We start from the raw sequence: 14,144 nt of genomic DNA on the forward strand, positions 1-14,144 counted from the left end.
ATAAAATTGAGAAAATAAATAAAATAGCTTTTGAAAAATTGTGCATCTTAAAATAAAGTGCTTCATTTTAGAAAAATAAAATAAAGTGTAGCAGCAGCTTGAGTTTTCCTTTTTCTTTAACTGTTCTGTCTCAACACATTTTAACAATTGAACAGTTTAACCCAGGCTAGCACATCCTGGGTTAAACTGTTCTCTGTGGCTGATGATGCTGACAGGTGGCCTATTTGCTTTGTTTTGTCGCAAATCAAGAGCCTGCTTATTTTCTGTGCCCTCAGTTCAGACTTGAGTGGGTATGTTTGGTCAAAAACGTTGTGCTTTGCCTCATAGTGGCGTTTCACATCACCACTTTTAATGAGCACCACGGTCTCTGAGCATATGAGACGCTGGTGTTGTGCTCCAGTGGGAAGGATGAACGAATGAGTCTGTCCATTCTGGGTTGAAAGCTCTGTTGACTTTTCTCTTCTTGGAGAGCGCCATGAGTAGTTATTATTCTCTCCCTGTCTGCCGCTCACTCGTCTATTCTTCCGTGTTTCTCTCCCTTTCTCCGTCTTCTCTCCCTGTATCGTTAACTCGTCTTTCTGTCTGTCACTCGCCTCTCATCTGTCTGTATTCAGAGTCGCAATGTTTGCCGCCTGGAATGCACAGATTTGATTGGCTGAGTAGCATCACGTGGGATGCTTAACTCGCATGCAATTGGTCTGTGAGTTTCCTGAACCGCTAAACCAGTGCCGTAAAAACGAAAAAAGCTGCGCAGGTTAAAATAGTAAGCGCCCCGTCAAAATTGAAAATCCCTTAATAATTTATTGATTATAGCTCCGGGACCGGATAGGTCGGCGTCTGGGTCCGGACTCGGACCGCGGTCCGCCAGTTAGTGACCCCTGCAGTAGAAAGATATCATGTGTAGCATCTTCGGCAGCCAGCAGGGGTCAGCAGAAGCTTTCCATATGTTGTCTGCAGGCAAGGAGAAGCTGACGGACTCCAGTATATCCTCACAATATTACTTTAATAACATGTAACAAAAAATCTCTGAGATATAGGTTTTTTTTTTCTTCTTTATTAAAACCACATGCACCACATCAATTATGGAATCAAAAGATGCTAAATAAGAAAATGAAATTAGAGTCATTATGGATGTACATATTTTTTTATTCCATAGAAACTGCAGCATTAGACAAGTTCTGAAGCCGTAAACCGTGTTGGAGAAACACACACACATCCTCATCCACATACATTCAATCAATGTCGAACACCGGTGCAGGGAGATGAGACAGTAAAACACTGAGGCAGGAGTCACATAGTAAATCAAAAAAGAAAGAGGGGGGGGGGGTGATTTAACAGGAGTGCACCGTCACACTTTACAGCACGCAGAGAACTCAGAGGGATTTCTGTGACACAGAGAGACCTCCTAACAATGGCGTATTGTCCTTAACAAATAGAAAATATAAATAATTCCTACAGTAAGTACATTCTCTAGATTAAGACCCATAAATATGCGTTTGAGAGTTCAAATTGCAGTATGTACAGAGGTCCATGCGTCCACAATATACATACATAACAATAAATATTGGATATAGTCGCACAATACAGTATCAAGATGGATATACATTTTGAGGGTACAGCAGGACATGGCAGGAGTCATCATTCATAAACCAGCTGAGGAAAGGCATCCACAACCTGTATTATTAGTTTTTATTAAAGGCGTTGCCTTGGTTACTCCTGTCCTGGCTAGTATGTGAAGAGGAGAGTAAATGTTTTTTTGGGGGAAGGTCTGAGGAAGCACCAGTGAGCTTTTCCTCCAGGCTTCAACCTGACTCACAATAGAAAGAAAAAGAGTGAGAGAGAGATAGAGAGAAAAACTGATCACGAGGGTTACAACCCCGTGAGAAACGTGAAACGCCAGTCAATGAACAGCGGTTTGTAAACCGTTACCTTTTCTCAACACTGATTGTAAACCATGTTAAGAGTTCACCCTTTAACCAGTCAGTCAGAGAAAGAGGGGAAGAAATGGAGGAAGAATGTGTGAAAGAAAGAGGGGTGTAGACATAGAGGAGTGAGGGTAGTGTGTTACTGTGTGAGGGGAAAAATACAGCGCCTAGTTTTGGCAACGTTGCTAAGTAACGGTCTCCAAGGGCAGAAGAAGCGCCTCTTTGAGGATGTTCGTCTCCAAAATGAACAATTTTCAGCCCATCCCACCTCCTCCACCCTTCTCTCCCTCAGTAAGGGGAAGCCTTTCCTGAACAGTTTGTGAATGCTGGCAAAGCAAGAACAGGCAATTCATATCCAAGACTGACTGACAAGGCAGTCCGAGTGCAAAGTTGGGGTTCTTTTTCCTTTTCTGCAATGTCTTTTTCTATAGCCGCTTCATCCTTAACAGGCCACAAGCAGCAATAGTTTAAAAAAAACTGAGTCCATAAAGCACGACATTTGTATTATGGGAAACATGAGCATCACTGTCAACTGTTCTCTTTTGCATACAGCATAATATCAACAACAATTTGATGTCTGAACATGATTCAACATTTAAAGGAAAACAGAAGAAAAACAGTCAAAGTATGAATTTAAAATGTATGAAATCCTCATACTGTACTGTATCAGCTAATTGGAATTTCCGCTCATTAAATATTCAACGCTTCAGAATCCTGCCTTGCCTTGTTTCAGACTGCTGCCCATTGCACCTCCATGCAGCGTTGAATGTCTGAATCTATGCATAGCTGGGGTTGGTTCACAAATAAGCAGTAAAGGGTTATACATATTAAAGGTTGTGATGTGAGAATATTGCATCACTATCATTGTCAGCGTCATAATGACACCAAGGAAAGGGTAAATTAAATTCCTGCACTTTTTGTGTTTAAATATTCTGCCAGGTGTCTGCTGAAATGAAAAGCTCTTGTGATGATCCTAATTTGAAGCAGATGCTGACAACACATTTATCACACTACATGGGTAGCTGGCTGAGGATGTGTCTGTTGAGCAGTTTAATTGCATCTCCAAGGAGGAGAATGGGTCTGTATGGACGTGGATAAACCTCCAGCAAGCATAATTACACAAACTGAGAGTAAATCCACATTTCTGACACTTGAAATAATTCTGGTCTAGTTAAGCTAATGTTATGAGTCCCTGTTGATCTTTTCACCCATGTGAGGCTAAATACAGTTATTTTAATTTAGCATGAGACCAAAGCTGATTTAAACATACTGGGTCTATTGTGAGAGGATCCTTGCACACAGACACCAAAACCTGCGCAGGTCTGGGTAATGAAACACTGTAAACCATGTCGCCAAGGGCCAAACACAGATGGTGGATTAGGAGATAACAAGAACAGTTTTATCACTGGGAAAACCATTTGAGACCATCAAACATACTCTTCTGCATTTACCCTGCAACATTTAAAAAAATAAAACTGGTGCATCAAGTATTCTGAACAGGGACTTGTGTCATGGCTGCATCTCTATTTAGGTTTTCTATTTAAGTTTTCAAATATAATCAAAAGGTAACACTTTATTTCATAGGTAGGTAAATTCCTATTATTTCCAACTGTTTCCTAGAAATAACTGAATGATTTTCTACTAATTATAGGGAAAGCGGTACACTTATACTCCAAATTCTAAGCGACCATGACCATGCAAGCATGTAAAATGGGTCTACAGACAAACATACAATTATATGAAGATTACATTTTCAAGTGAATGATTAACAATCTGGAAATTCTGGAAACCAATAATAAACCCAGCAAATTGAATTTACTGAAATAACAGTCTGTGTTTTAACTGTAATAAGGACCAAATTACATAAAGCTTTCCAGGAAACCTTTAGGAATGTATTTAGAAATGAGTACCTGCATAAGAAGTATTACTAATAAATACTAATAGCTATGCCATAAAATGGATCCTAGTGGTGACACTGCCAGAAACACCTAACCTTCCATTGTTATGTGTAACCCGGTAACCCTAAAGGCTATGATTACCAATGGACTAAACCATTCCTAGGGTTAAAGGGGGAATCATGACACAACCATCTAACTATCTGCTTGTCAACTCCGGCCTTTGACCTAAGATTCCCTGTACACATCGATCAGTTAACCAGTGGGAGATAACTTACATCCAAATCAGACTAAGACATCAGCCGAGGCTATTCCAGCACAGAGCCATAAATCACACAGTAATGAAATATGTTTACGGGCCTGATGCGGGAAAGAAAACAACCATGTGATGATCACATCTAGGAACTGTGATTTGGATCCTGGATCAATTCTTCTTTCTTTTTTCTACATACAGTGCCTTTCTATCCAGCGTCTGCATAGTGCCCTCTGAATGAGGTTGCTTAGACATTAATTCAAGTTAAAATCATGACATTAATTCAGACATCTTTAGGTAGATCATACTGCTTATCATAAAACAACAGAGAGAAAACAATCATGATTAAATAATAAGAGGGAATTGGAGTGTCAAGGTTTAAATCATTAATATTTTGAAAACTGTTATCAGACAAAGGGGGAAAGTCTACATGCAGATTTTATAAGGCGCTTAGTTTGCAATAATATAACTTGAGTTATCTCAAAGAGTGATAGCTTATCAGTGTTGGACTCAGAGCTTACTAGGTTCTTTTCCTTAAATGTGTAACTTCAGTAAGTGTTTACAAAGAAATGTGCGGCTTTGCGCACCCCAGCATGAGTTGTAATGTGTCCTGACCTCAGCAAACCATGATGTGACACATTCGATCAACACGGTAAACAATAACAGGGGTCATTACCGTTAGATACCATATCACTGTCACAGTGTAGTTATGTTTGATTACGGCTGCGATGATTTATGATGCATCTTAAGAGCAAACCTAAAGCTTTTTATAACAGTGTTCAAAAAAGAGTATTTTGGTCAATAGTTTATAGATGGGGATAAGAAGCTGAATGATCCAAGGCCTCAGTCTGCTGTTATTATCCCAAATACACCGCAGGTCAGTCCACAAATCTTCAACAGCAAAAACAAAGAATAAATACCTTAACACTCATCGAAACATCTTCCAGTTCCTTGGTTTTTACAAATAAAATACATACAGTACGTGTTTATTTCTTTAGACAAACGCATATTGTTACTTTATAATATTTTCATATGTACATTTTCAGTAGTCGTTACAAACATATTATTTTAGCAGTGTTTAAGAACTTGAAACCACACGGGGGAACAGAGATGCATAAAAACAAAATCAATGTTTTGGCTTGTAGGTCGGTGCTGTTCTTCCTCAAACTGGATTTGCGAATACTTTCTCATGGTTTGTTTTAGCTTTCTCCTGTGACTGACGTGTAGTAAAACACAACAAGTAGATTTTCTGCCACGGATATATTAGTGGCAAAAATGATCTAAACACTGAGTGTCAGGTGGGATTTTGTATGCATCACAACATTTCATTGAACATCCCTTTGAATTGAAATCACAATTTGATTAAAAAACTGTGACACTTGTGTCAAATCCCTCCTTTCATTCTAATTCTAGCTCTTCTTCTTCGGGTCTCTTTACTAATATATTCTATAGTTTCTTACTAGGGAACCAAATGTGTATTTTCTCAAAATCTTAAAAAAGTCCCCAAGAAATGCTCAAATCACTCCTGTGTGGGTAACATGAGCTAAAAATGCCCAGCTGTCTTTTTTAAAATGATATTATATATTTGTGACTGTCTATTGTGCTGTAAAGTAGTGTACTGCGGGTGTATCAGACCTTTTGGTGCTCAAAACAAGGTTGATGAGAGCAGTGAGAGTGAACCAAAGCAGCAGTTGTGGGCCATAAAAAACAAAACATTGAGCTGAAATATGCAGAAACGCTACTTAGAGTTGAGGGGAACTGAAGAGTCACTGGGGGTCATTACTACGAGTGACACCTTAGAAAATAAACATAGTCATCTGTTTAAATCTTCAATAAGAATCAAAGGGCTTGGGGCGCAGAACCACAGGGGAACATGTTCATGGGAACATAGAGTAACACCAGCCTTTACATTAACACCTCTAACAGAAACTGAAAGAAATGTTTCCAGTCTTACTGTAGGTGTGGATCCAAACTTGCATACTGATGCATGATGCATACTGACAAACCTGCATTTCACTGTGCACATGCTAAAGAAGCTGCTTAATGCTAAATCTCGGTAGCTTTATGCAAGTGTGACCCAAAACACTGCAATATTGGGATAAACCCCTCCATATTGCTCAGCATTTACTCGCAAATTAGTGCAAGACTGTATTAATATGCACACTTAAGGCTCAGTATAGATATGCACACACCACACAGAATTCAGTGTATTTCATGGCCATGCTTAATCACAATAGAAAACGCATGAAATAAATAAGAAGAACATCAAGTGTCACTGCACTGGCCACTCATACAGGACTCGCAAACTGATACACAGGCTACTGTAACTGCATAAAGGCATACCATAGTGTATTTTATCCCTTTACTCTCTGTGGAAGATTAAGTGTTTCTGCTGCAGACTACAGCCTGGATATATTGCATACATAAACCAGAAGGTAAACCCCCTCTGAAAAACCAGCCAGCCAAACTATTGATTTCTTTTCACTCCTGTTTTCACACGCACAGACGAAGCATACAAAGCAGACTGAGGCTATCAAGCACACTGATTATTATTTTTAAAACATTCACTTGGTAAAACTAGCAAGTACTTCAGACTAAAGCAACAATACAGCAACACAGTTTTAACTGAGAGGACAATCGTTCTTCCTTGGCTGTCCACCTTTTGGACCCACAGTGTAAGGTGTTGTCTTCCCAGTCATATAGAAGAGAAGCAGGGATGAGAGGCGCACTACCCTTATGGTCAAGCGGAACACAGTAGCATTTGTTTCACTCCCTGATCTGCCTCCAATGTCAAGCTATATCTTTTTGTTGTATGTATGTGTTTGATTTACAAGTACGTCTCTCCGGAAGGACTCAAGTCTTCTGTCAAAAGGGAAAACAGAAAAGGCTTCCTTATAAATAAAGGTTTGATTATTGATTACATTGCTTTTCTTTTACTGCCAAGATAAGGTATCAGGAAACCATAACTCTCTGTATCATATCGGTGTAACCTCTCTGCCTGTAACAGTAGCAATACAGAATTGACAGTATTAAAATGAACGGGTGATTTTAAGAACTGAACTTGGAAGATTTATGAATAAAGTTCCAACAACACTTAGGCCTTTTTCGGTGCCACCTCCAGCTAAGGTTAACACAGGCGTTCAGCCCTTATAAAGGGGTCAGCCCATAAGCCGAATGCTAACAGTAGAGTGACATCCTACTCCGTCGCATGGCCTCGCTTATCAAATAGGCTGGGCTAATCTCTGGTTCCTCTGTCATCACCACAATGTTCTGCCACTCTCCACACTGGTTGGATTTCTTGATGGTATCCACCACGCAAAGAGCATAAAGACAATCCTCAAATGTAGCGGCCATCGTCAGAGGCCTCCCGTCCCATGTCCGCCTGTCATCCTGGTCCTGAAAGGCCTCCCGCACAGCCTGGATCATGCGGATTGTTCCGGTGAGATACGGCGACGGAATATCAATGAAGGCCTTCTCCGGTAAGGAAGCATTCTCAAGAGGCGTATTGTCTTTGAGCAGGAGTTCAGGACCACCACCGTCTACTCCTCCCCCGCTGTTCTTCTGTCCGTACAGGTCGGTTCCCGTGACCGTTAACCTTCCAACCGTACCCACGACGATCACCTCCTGCCGAAACTCTCCGGGTACGTTGAAGTTGAGCGTGACGGTGCAGCAGGCGCCCCCCTCCAGTGCCATTTGGAACGTGCAGAAGTCGTCGCTGGTGATTTGACGGATGCCCCGGATGTGATCCGTTTGTTTGACGAAGGTCTTGAGGAAGCCGTGGACCTTTGATGCGCGCTGACCGGTCAGAAACGTGAGCAAGTCGATGATGTAACTGCCCACCGAATGCAGACCACCGCCTCCCATCAGGTCATCACAGCTCCAGTTGTATTTCTTCCCCAGGAGACTACCGCTGTGGACCTTTAGGACACAAAGGATTTGATACCGTATTAGGTCTTTCTTCACTTGAATGTGATCAGGACAACAAAGAACTATTGAACAAAGATTCAATAGTTAGGGTGCTATCTGAGGTCAAATCTTCAGAAAGTACCCATAATGCTAAAGTGACTTTGAGCAAGACACTGATTCCTTGCCAGTTCTGTGGGCGTTAACTCAATCTAACCTCAAGAGAACACATTGTAGTCATTATCATAAATGGCAAGAAGGCAACTGAAAAAAAGAAGCATTCTTAGTTTTTTTCATACCTGGGCCTCACAGACCAGAAGCTCCCCGACATACCCCTCTTCTAACAGCTCCTTCATTCGAACAAAGGCGGGCAAGAAACGTAACACATTTCCCATAATGCTCAGCAACTTGGGGTAGTACTGGGCCGCTGACATCATTCGGAAGGCATCCAGAGGCGTTGCTGTACGGTCGCAGATGACATTCTTTCCAATACCTTATAAAAGAGAGAAGAGACAGTTAGTCATGAGCCAAGTGGGCTCTTCTGTTTTGATGTCGAATTTCATTGTTTTGACAGTACTGTTTTCTTCTATACTTTCAATGTTGAGAGGAATGAGGAGGTAGGGAACAAGAGAGGAAGAGAGAGAGAGGTAATGTGGTCAGACTTAGCTTCACACAAGCAGACATAATATCCTCTTGAGCATGAAAACATCCACTGAAGAAACAATGCAGAGCTGCAAAATGTGGAAACTCCCAGAGTAGCTGACTCAAGAATTCCTAAACCTTCTGGGCTTTTCATGGGGTCTTTATGATTCTTACGAAAAGACACAAAATATACAATATGTACTTTAACGTCCACAGGCTAACATGCTCTAAACCCTTTCGGATTAGAGTAATACAATATTAGTGAGACTCCTAATTGATTGTACCGCTATCCTGCTATAATTAGCAGATTAATAACATTCAAACCTATTTCCACAATCAAAATACAGAACCATAAAACAATAGTCAAAATGTTAAATCTTGATAGGACACACTCTGGATCCCTGAATGCAATTTAGAAGGGCTTTAACTTTGGCAGACATAAAAGAAATAACAGTTAACTGTGCGGTGTATGGTGCTCGGCGAGCTTCAGACAGGCTTTGCTGGTATTACCGGAGGGGATAGAAGATTGATAAAAAGACAAGCACAGAAGGTGCAGAATAGATGGAGAAGGGAGGAGATAAAGACCCTGTAGTGTAGACACTGTATGAAACCTAATTAAAATCACTTACAGCACATTACAAGGTCCAATTGTGCCAGCAACACCCAAACACAGAAACATACAGTCTTTTTTGTTATTCCTTTTTACTGGACAGTCGACTGGAAGGAGACAGACGGGAGCCAGTGAATGGCATACAAAATACATCATTAACTGGATTTGAACTTAACCCTTCAATTTCCCAGGAGCATAGTCTGTTCCTTAGGATAAGGTTTGCAACTAGCAATTCTTTTCATTACTGATTCATTTGTTGATTAGTCTTTAAATTAACTGATTAATCATCCAAGAACTAGATTGTCAGAAAATACAGAAAAATACCCATCAATGTTTCCCAATTTCAGCAATTCTTAGAATCTTCAAAAGGAAGCAGTACAATAAGCAATTTGCAAATATGTGTTAGTTATTATTACAGTGACAGGAAAAGGCTAAAATGCAATGTAATAGTAGCATAAGTAGAGAAAAGTCATAAATTCAGCTAACTGACGCAGTGAGTGCGATATACAGCAATATCTACAACATGCTAACATTAGCTAACATTCGCCTAGCCCTGTTGGACCTTGCCCAATGCAGACCGTCTGAATGTTTTCCAATGAAAAGCTTAGGAGAGCGGATATGCGCTGACAGGTTTCAGGGATGAAGAATAACTTTTTGGTTTGTGAAATGAGGCTGTAGCAGAAAAAATAATGAATGTACTGAATTAAGCAGGGGTGTATTTATAGATTTCCGTTACATAGTCATGTAAGTGAAGTCTGAAAACACTGGATTGAATAGAACAATATCGGTTGGCCAAACCTCTCAGCTGTGTCAGACCATTACTACATCTAAAGGATTTATCTTTGACCAACGATACATCTAAATATTCTCGTGGCCACAGCCAGCTCATAATGACCTCTAACTGCGATGACCCCACATGGTCAGCGGAGAGTCAGAGCATATGTATACACAAAATAGGGGCAGCATCCCTCTACACACACATTCCTGGGGCCCCCGGGGTGTGAAAAGCAGCATGTCGCTTCACTTCCAGTCCTGGCTGAGGGGTTGATGGTGGAGGGGCTGTTTTGAAAGTGAAACTTTCCATGCTAATCTGCCATTAGCTTGAATCAACCAGGCCAGGAAATTAATCCCTCTGACCCAGTTCTGAGGAGCGCCATGGGAGCACCACCCTCCACCCAACCCCTGCAGACACACAAAGCCAAGTGACGACAGTGTACCCCCCGTCCCCTTCTTTTTGGCAGGAACACACACAAACAGATACTAGGAAGGTGCATTGTTAAATTACATCTTATTTAGCTGACGCTTGTGTCCAGGGTGAGGCCCTTCTGGGTAAATGCTAAATGCTCTTGAGTGATTCTTTTTGACACTCATGTTGAGCCCAATTTCTTTACAGAACAATAGCTTGGCTGGCTACTAAAATGCCTAAAGGCAGATTTATCTCTCCCACAGTGATTCTCTCTTGATTTGGCCAAAATACATATACATTTCAGGAACTATGTAACACTAAAGCCAACTCAAGGCTTTTTATGCAGTCATTCCTACTCCTGACGGTATTGACTGACCTACAGAGATAAGAACAGCTCCTCTTCATATCAACAATGACCTTCCGCTCCTCACGTACAATACTCTGAAAGGTCGAGGCAGCTTAGACAGGTCAGCCTGTTGAGTCATCAGAGCTGCTCAGAAACAGCATGTCTCAGACGGTGAGAGGATGCATTGTGTGTGCATGTGTCCAATAGATTATGGATTATGGATGCACCTCTGAGCATGAGGTACAATCACAGCAGCTACTGCATTAAACCAACACTTGGGAGATACAATGACATTGGACGAAACATTTTGTTGACCACAGCAGAGAGGAGAGGGGAGAACAGAGGGATGAGATTAAAAGGAAATAGGGCAAAAAGAGGAGAGTGAACCATGAGACGACAGGGGGGGAAAAGAGGGAAAAAATAGAATGTGAAAGTGAGCATCAATTCTTTGTGGAAAATGCTTTAAGAGACAGGATGGCATTTATTTATAACCTTTATTTTACCAGGATAGGTCTCATTGAGTTTAAAAATATCTTTTTCAAGAGCGTCCTGGCCAAGATAGGCAGCAGCATAGTAGTTTTTTTAAATTAAGTTTTAGTTGACTAAGATAAGAATAAAATGGCCAGACTTTTAGTCGAAGAAGATCGTAACTATTTTAATGTAATTTATATTGTTAGAAAACAGTTTTTTTTATCATCGCCTCGTCTTAGTAATGGGTTTGTTGAAAAACACATTTAGTCATAGTTTTAGTTATTAATTATGAACTATAATAAATCTGCCATCATGTGTTCTAACAGAGTTTGTTAGCAGATGTTCGTACTAAACAGCCAGATTGTTTTACCTAGATATCAAGACATAAGGTTGATTTCCCAGAAATCATTAAAAGCTTCATGCCTGAGTAACTACACTTGTGTTGTTTAGACCAGTGTTAACAGATATCGCTATACAGTAAGCCACTTGGGTCTGGGGATGGGGAAATAGCCACAGTAAGTCTGTGATAGCCGGAGCGAAGTGGAGCTCGACTGACAGGTAAAGTTCCTGACCCAGAGGGGGAGCAGTAATGGAGCAGAAAACCTCCAGCACAGCAGCTCAGTCCCTCAACATCAATAATTCATGTACGGGACATACAAGCATCTAACCAAGAGTTTATAGACGGCGTGAGAGACAGAGATATTATGCAAGTATTACAGGCTAATGTTGAGGTTACAATGGTAAAATGGACACAATTATAAAAACGAAAGAAGCCAGAAAAAGATCACTATAAACTCCTTATTGAATATGGTGCTTTGTATATGGTAGAGAAGAAGGAAAACTGCAAGCATGAGGTATCCTATGTAGCATGCAGGACATCACATTCACCCCGACCACAGTTCATATACACCACTCTCTGCTTTCTAAGATGAGAAGAAGGGTGAACAGCGGTGAATAGTGGCAGCCTGCTTGCCTTCGGGTGCCTTTAATGTGCGAATGAGAGAATCTGAGAGGGGAGCTATTTTTGTTCCCCCTCTAATCTCTTACGACTACTGTTTAAGGAAAGGGAAGGAACGGAGACAGGGAGAGCGAGAGACATGCAGAGAAAAAGAAAGGCCAGGAGAGAGAGCAGCTGCATCATTACGACTGAAGGCCAACTCTCTCTAGTCCAACGCTCCTCTCGGCTCGCTGCCACACACATCATGTGGGCCGCGCTGCACGGCTCCAGTGTATTCTACTGAACGCCAATATTCACTGCAAAACACACACACACAGGGCATGGACTCAAAAGGAGCAAAATAGAGCTTTTTACATCATCATTGTATGACATTTTGTGCGTTCACACCTCCAGTGGTCGTGCGCAGGAGCAGAATTTGCTGAGGAAGGAAAGGCTGGAAGTGGCGACTGTGCAGGAAGGTGAGGTCGAGTGTAAGTGAAGGCGAGGCTGACAGCAAAGCTGACTTGTGTAGCATGTAATTACTTGTTATTGCTACATTTGATCACGTATGGCAACTGTGATATAGTATACTTGACATGGCACCTGAAACAGAGGGCCTTAAAGAAACAAAACATAATTTTTTAAGGACTCAAACAAACACCTCCTCCCCCCTTCACAAATGTCCACAGCTGCATAAAAGCTCATGTGCGTCCGTGCTAAAATGAAGTGAAATCCATCGGCAACGCGCCCCAGTAAGCAACAGCTGGAAATCACCACAGAGGAAAATTAGGTGGATTAAGAAGGATGCTGAATGCTTCATCATGACTACACAATAGGCCCTCCGCATAAGGCAGCCATAAATATAAAAAAGCCAGGGGAACCAGTCGGGAGTGATAGCCATCTGCCACGCTGGGCCGTGCATGTGCTGCTGCAGAGCGAGGGTCAGGAGGAGTTTTTTTAGATTCCTACATACTGATGAAAAGGATTTGTGTTGAACCTGAGAGACACTGTCAGCACGACATTCATGATTTACATGCAGTATTGAATAGCATCACATTGTGTTGAAGTACAAGGATGTTAGGGAGTCTATGGAGTGTATGTTTGTGATGTTCACAGCACCTTTAAGTACTTAAGTATCAGAATTGTTGAATTGAGAACTGAAATGACGATTAGTTGATCAACAGAAAATTAATCAATCACAGCTTTGACAGGGACTTAATCATTTCAGTAATTTCTTAGTATTGAATAATACCAAACATTTTCTGTTTCCAGTGTCTTAGATGTAAAGATTTGCATGTTTTTCAGTGTTTCATAATATAAATGAAAACCTTTTGGAGTTTTGGACTTACGAAAAATTTTATTTGAAGACATTGATTTTGCTAGGAGGACTTGCCCTGGCAATTATTTCTCAACATTTTTAGACTAAATGATTAAGATATTTTCTTTTTTTTAAATCCACAAATTTACTTGCAGCATTGAGCATCTTTCAGCTTCTTTCAGCATCTTTTAGCATCTTTTAGCATCTTTTAGCATCTTTCAGCATTGTTTAGCATCTTTTAGCTTTTTTCAGCATCTTTTAGCATCGTTTAGTTTCTTTAAGCATTGTTTACCATCTTTCAGCTTCTTTCAGCATCTTTTAGCATCTTTCAGCATCTTTTAGCATCTTTCAGCATCTTTCAGCATCTTTCAGCATTGTTTAGCATTGTTTAGCATCTTTTAGCTTCTTTCAGCATCTTTTAGTATCTTTCAGCATCTTTCAGCTTATTTAAGCATTGTTTAGCATCTTTCAGCTTCTTTCAGCATTTTTCAGCATTGTTTAGCATCTTTTAGCTTCTTTCAGCATCTTTAGCTTCTTTCAGCATCTTTTAGCTTCTTTCAGCATCTTTTAGCTTCTTTCAGCATCTTTTAGCATCTTTCAGCATCTTTCAGCATTGTTTAGCATCGTTCAGCTTCTTTCAGCATATTTCAGCTTCTTT

The 14,144-nt window shown here is 40.8% G+C and overlaps 1 protein-coding gene across 2 annotated transcripts in view; it reads right to left on the reverse strand.

The window, feature by feature from the left end:
• Positions 1-1,125: 1,125 nt before the first annotated feature.
• Positions 1,126-14,144, reverse strand: part of gfod1 (glucose-fructose oxidoreductase domain containing 1) — a 31,641-nt gene continuing 18,622 nt past the window's right edge. For both annotated transcript variants that reach the window (XM_029457393.1, XM_029457392.1), the window contains 2 exons: positions 8,276-8,469; positions 1,126-7,991 (listed from right to left, as the gene is read on the reverse strand). In XM_029457393.1, the coding sequence (XP_029313253.1) occupies positions 7,251-7,991; positions 8,276-8,469 (935 nt within the window). In that variant the 3' untranslated portion in view covers positions 1,126-7,250. The remainder of the gene's footprint in view (positions 7,992-8,275; positions 8,470-14,144) is intronic.

This window comes from Cottoperca gobio, chromosome 20, assembly GCF_900634415.1.
Source record: "Cottoperca gobio chromosome 20, fCotGob3.1, whole genome shotgun sequence".
Classification (NCBI taxonomy): Eukaryota; Metazoa; Chordata; class Actinopteri; order Perciformes; family Bovichtidae; genus Cottoperca; species Cottoperca gobio.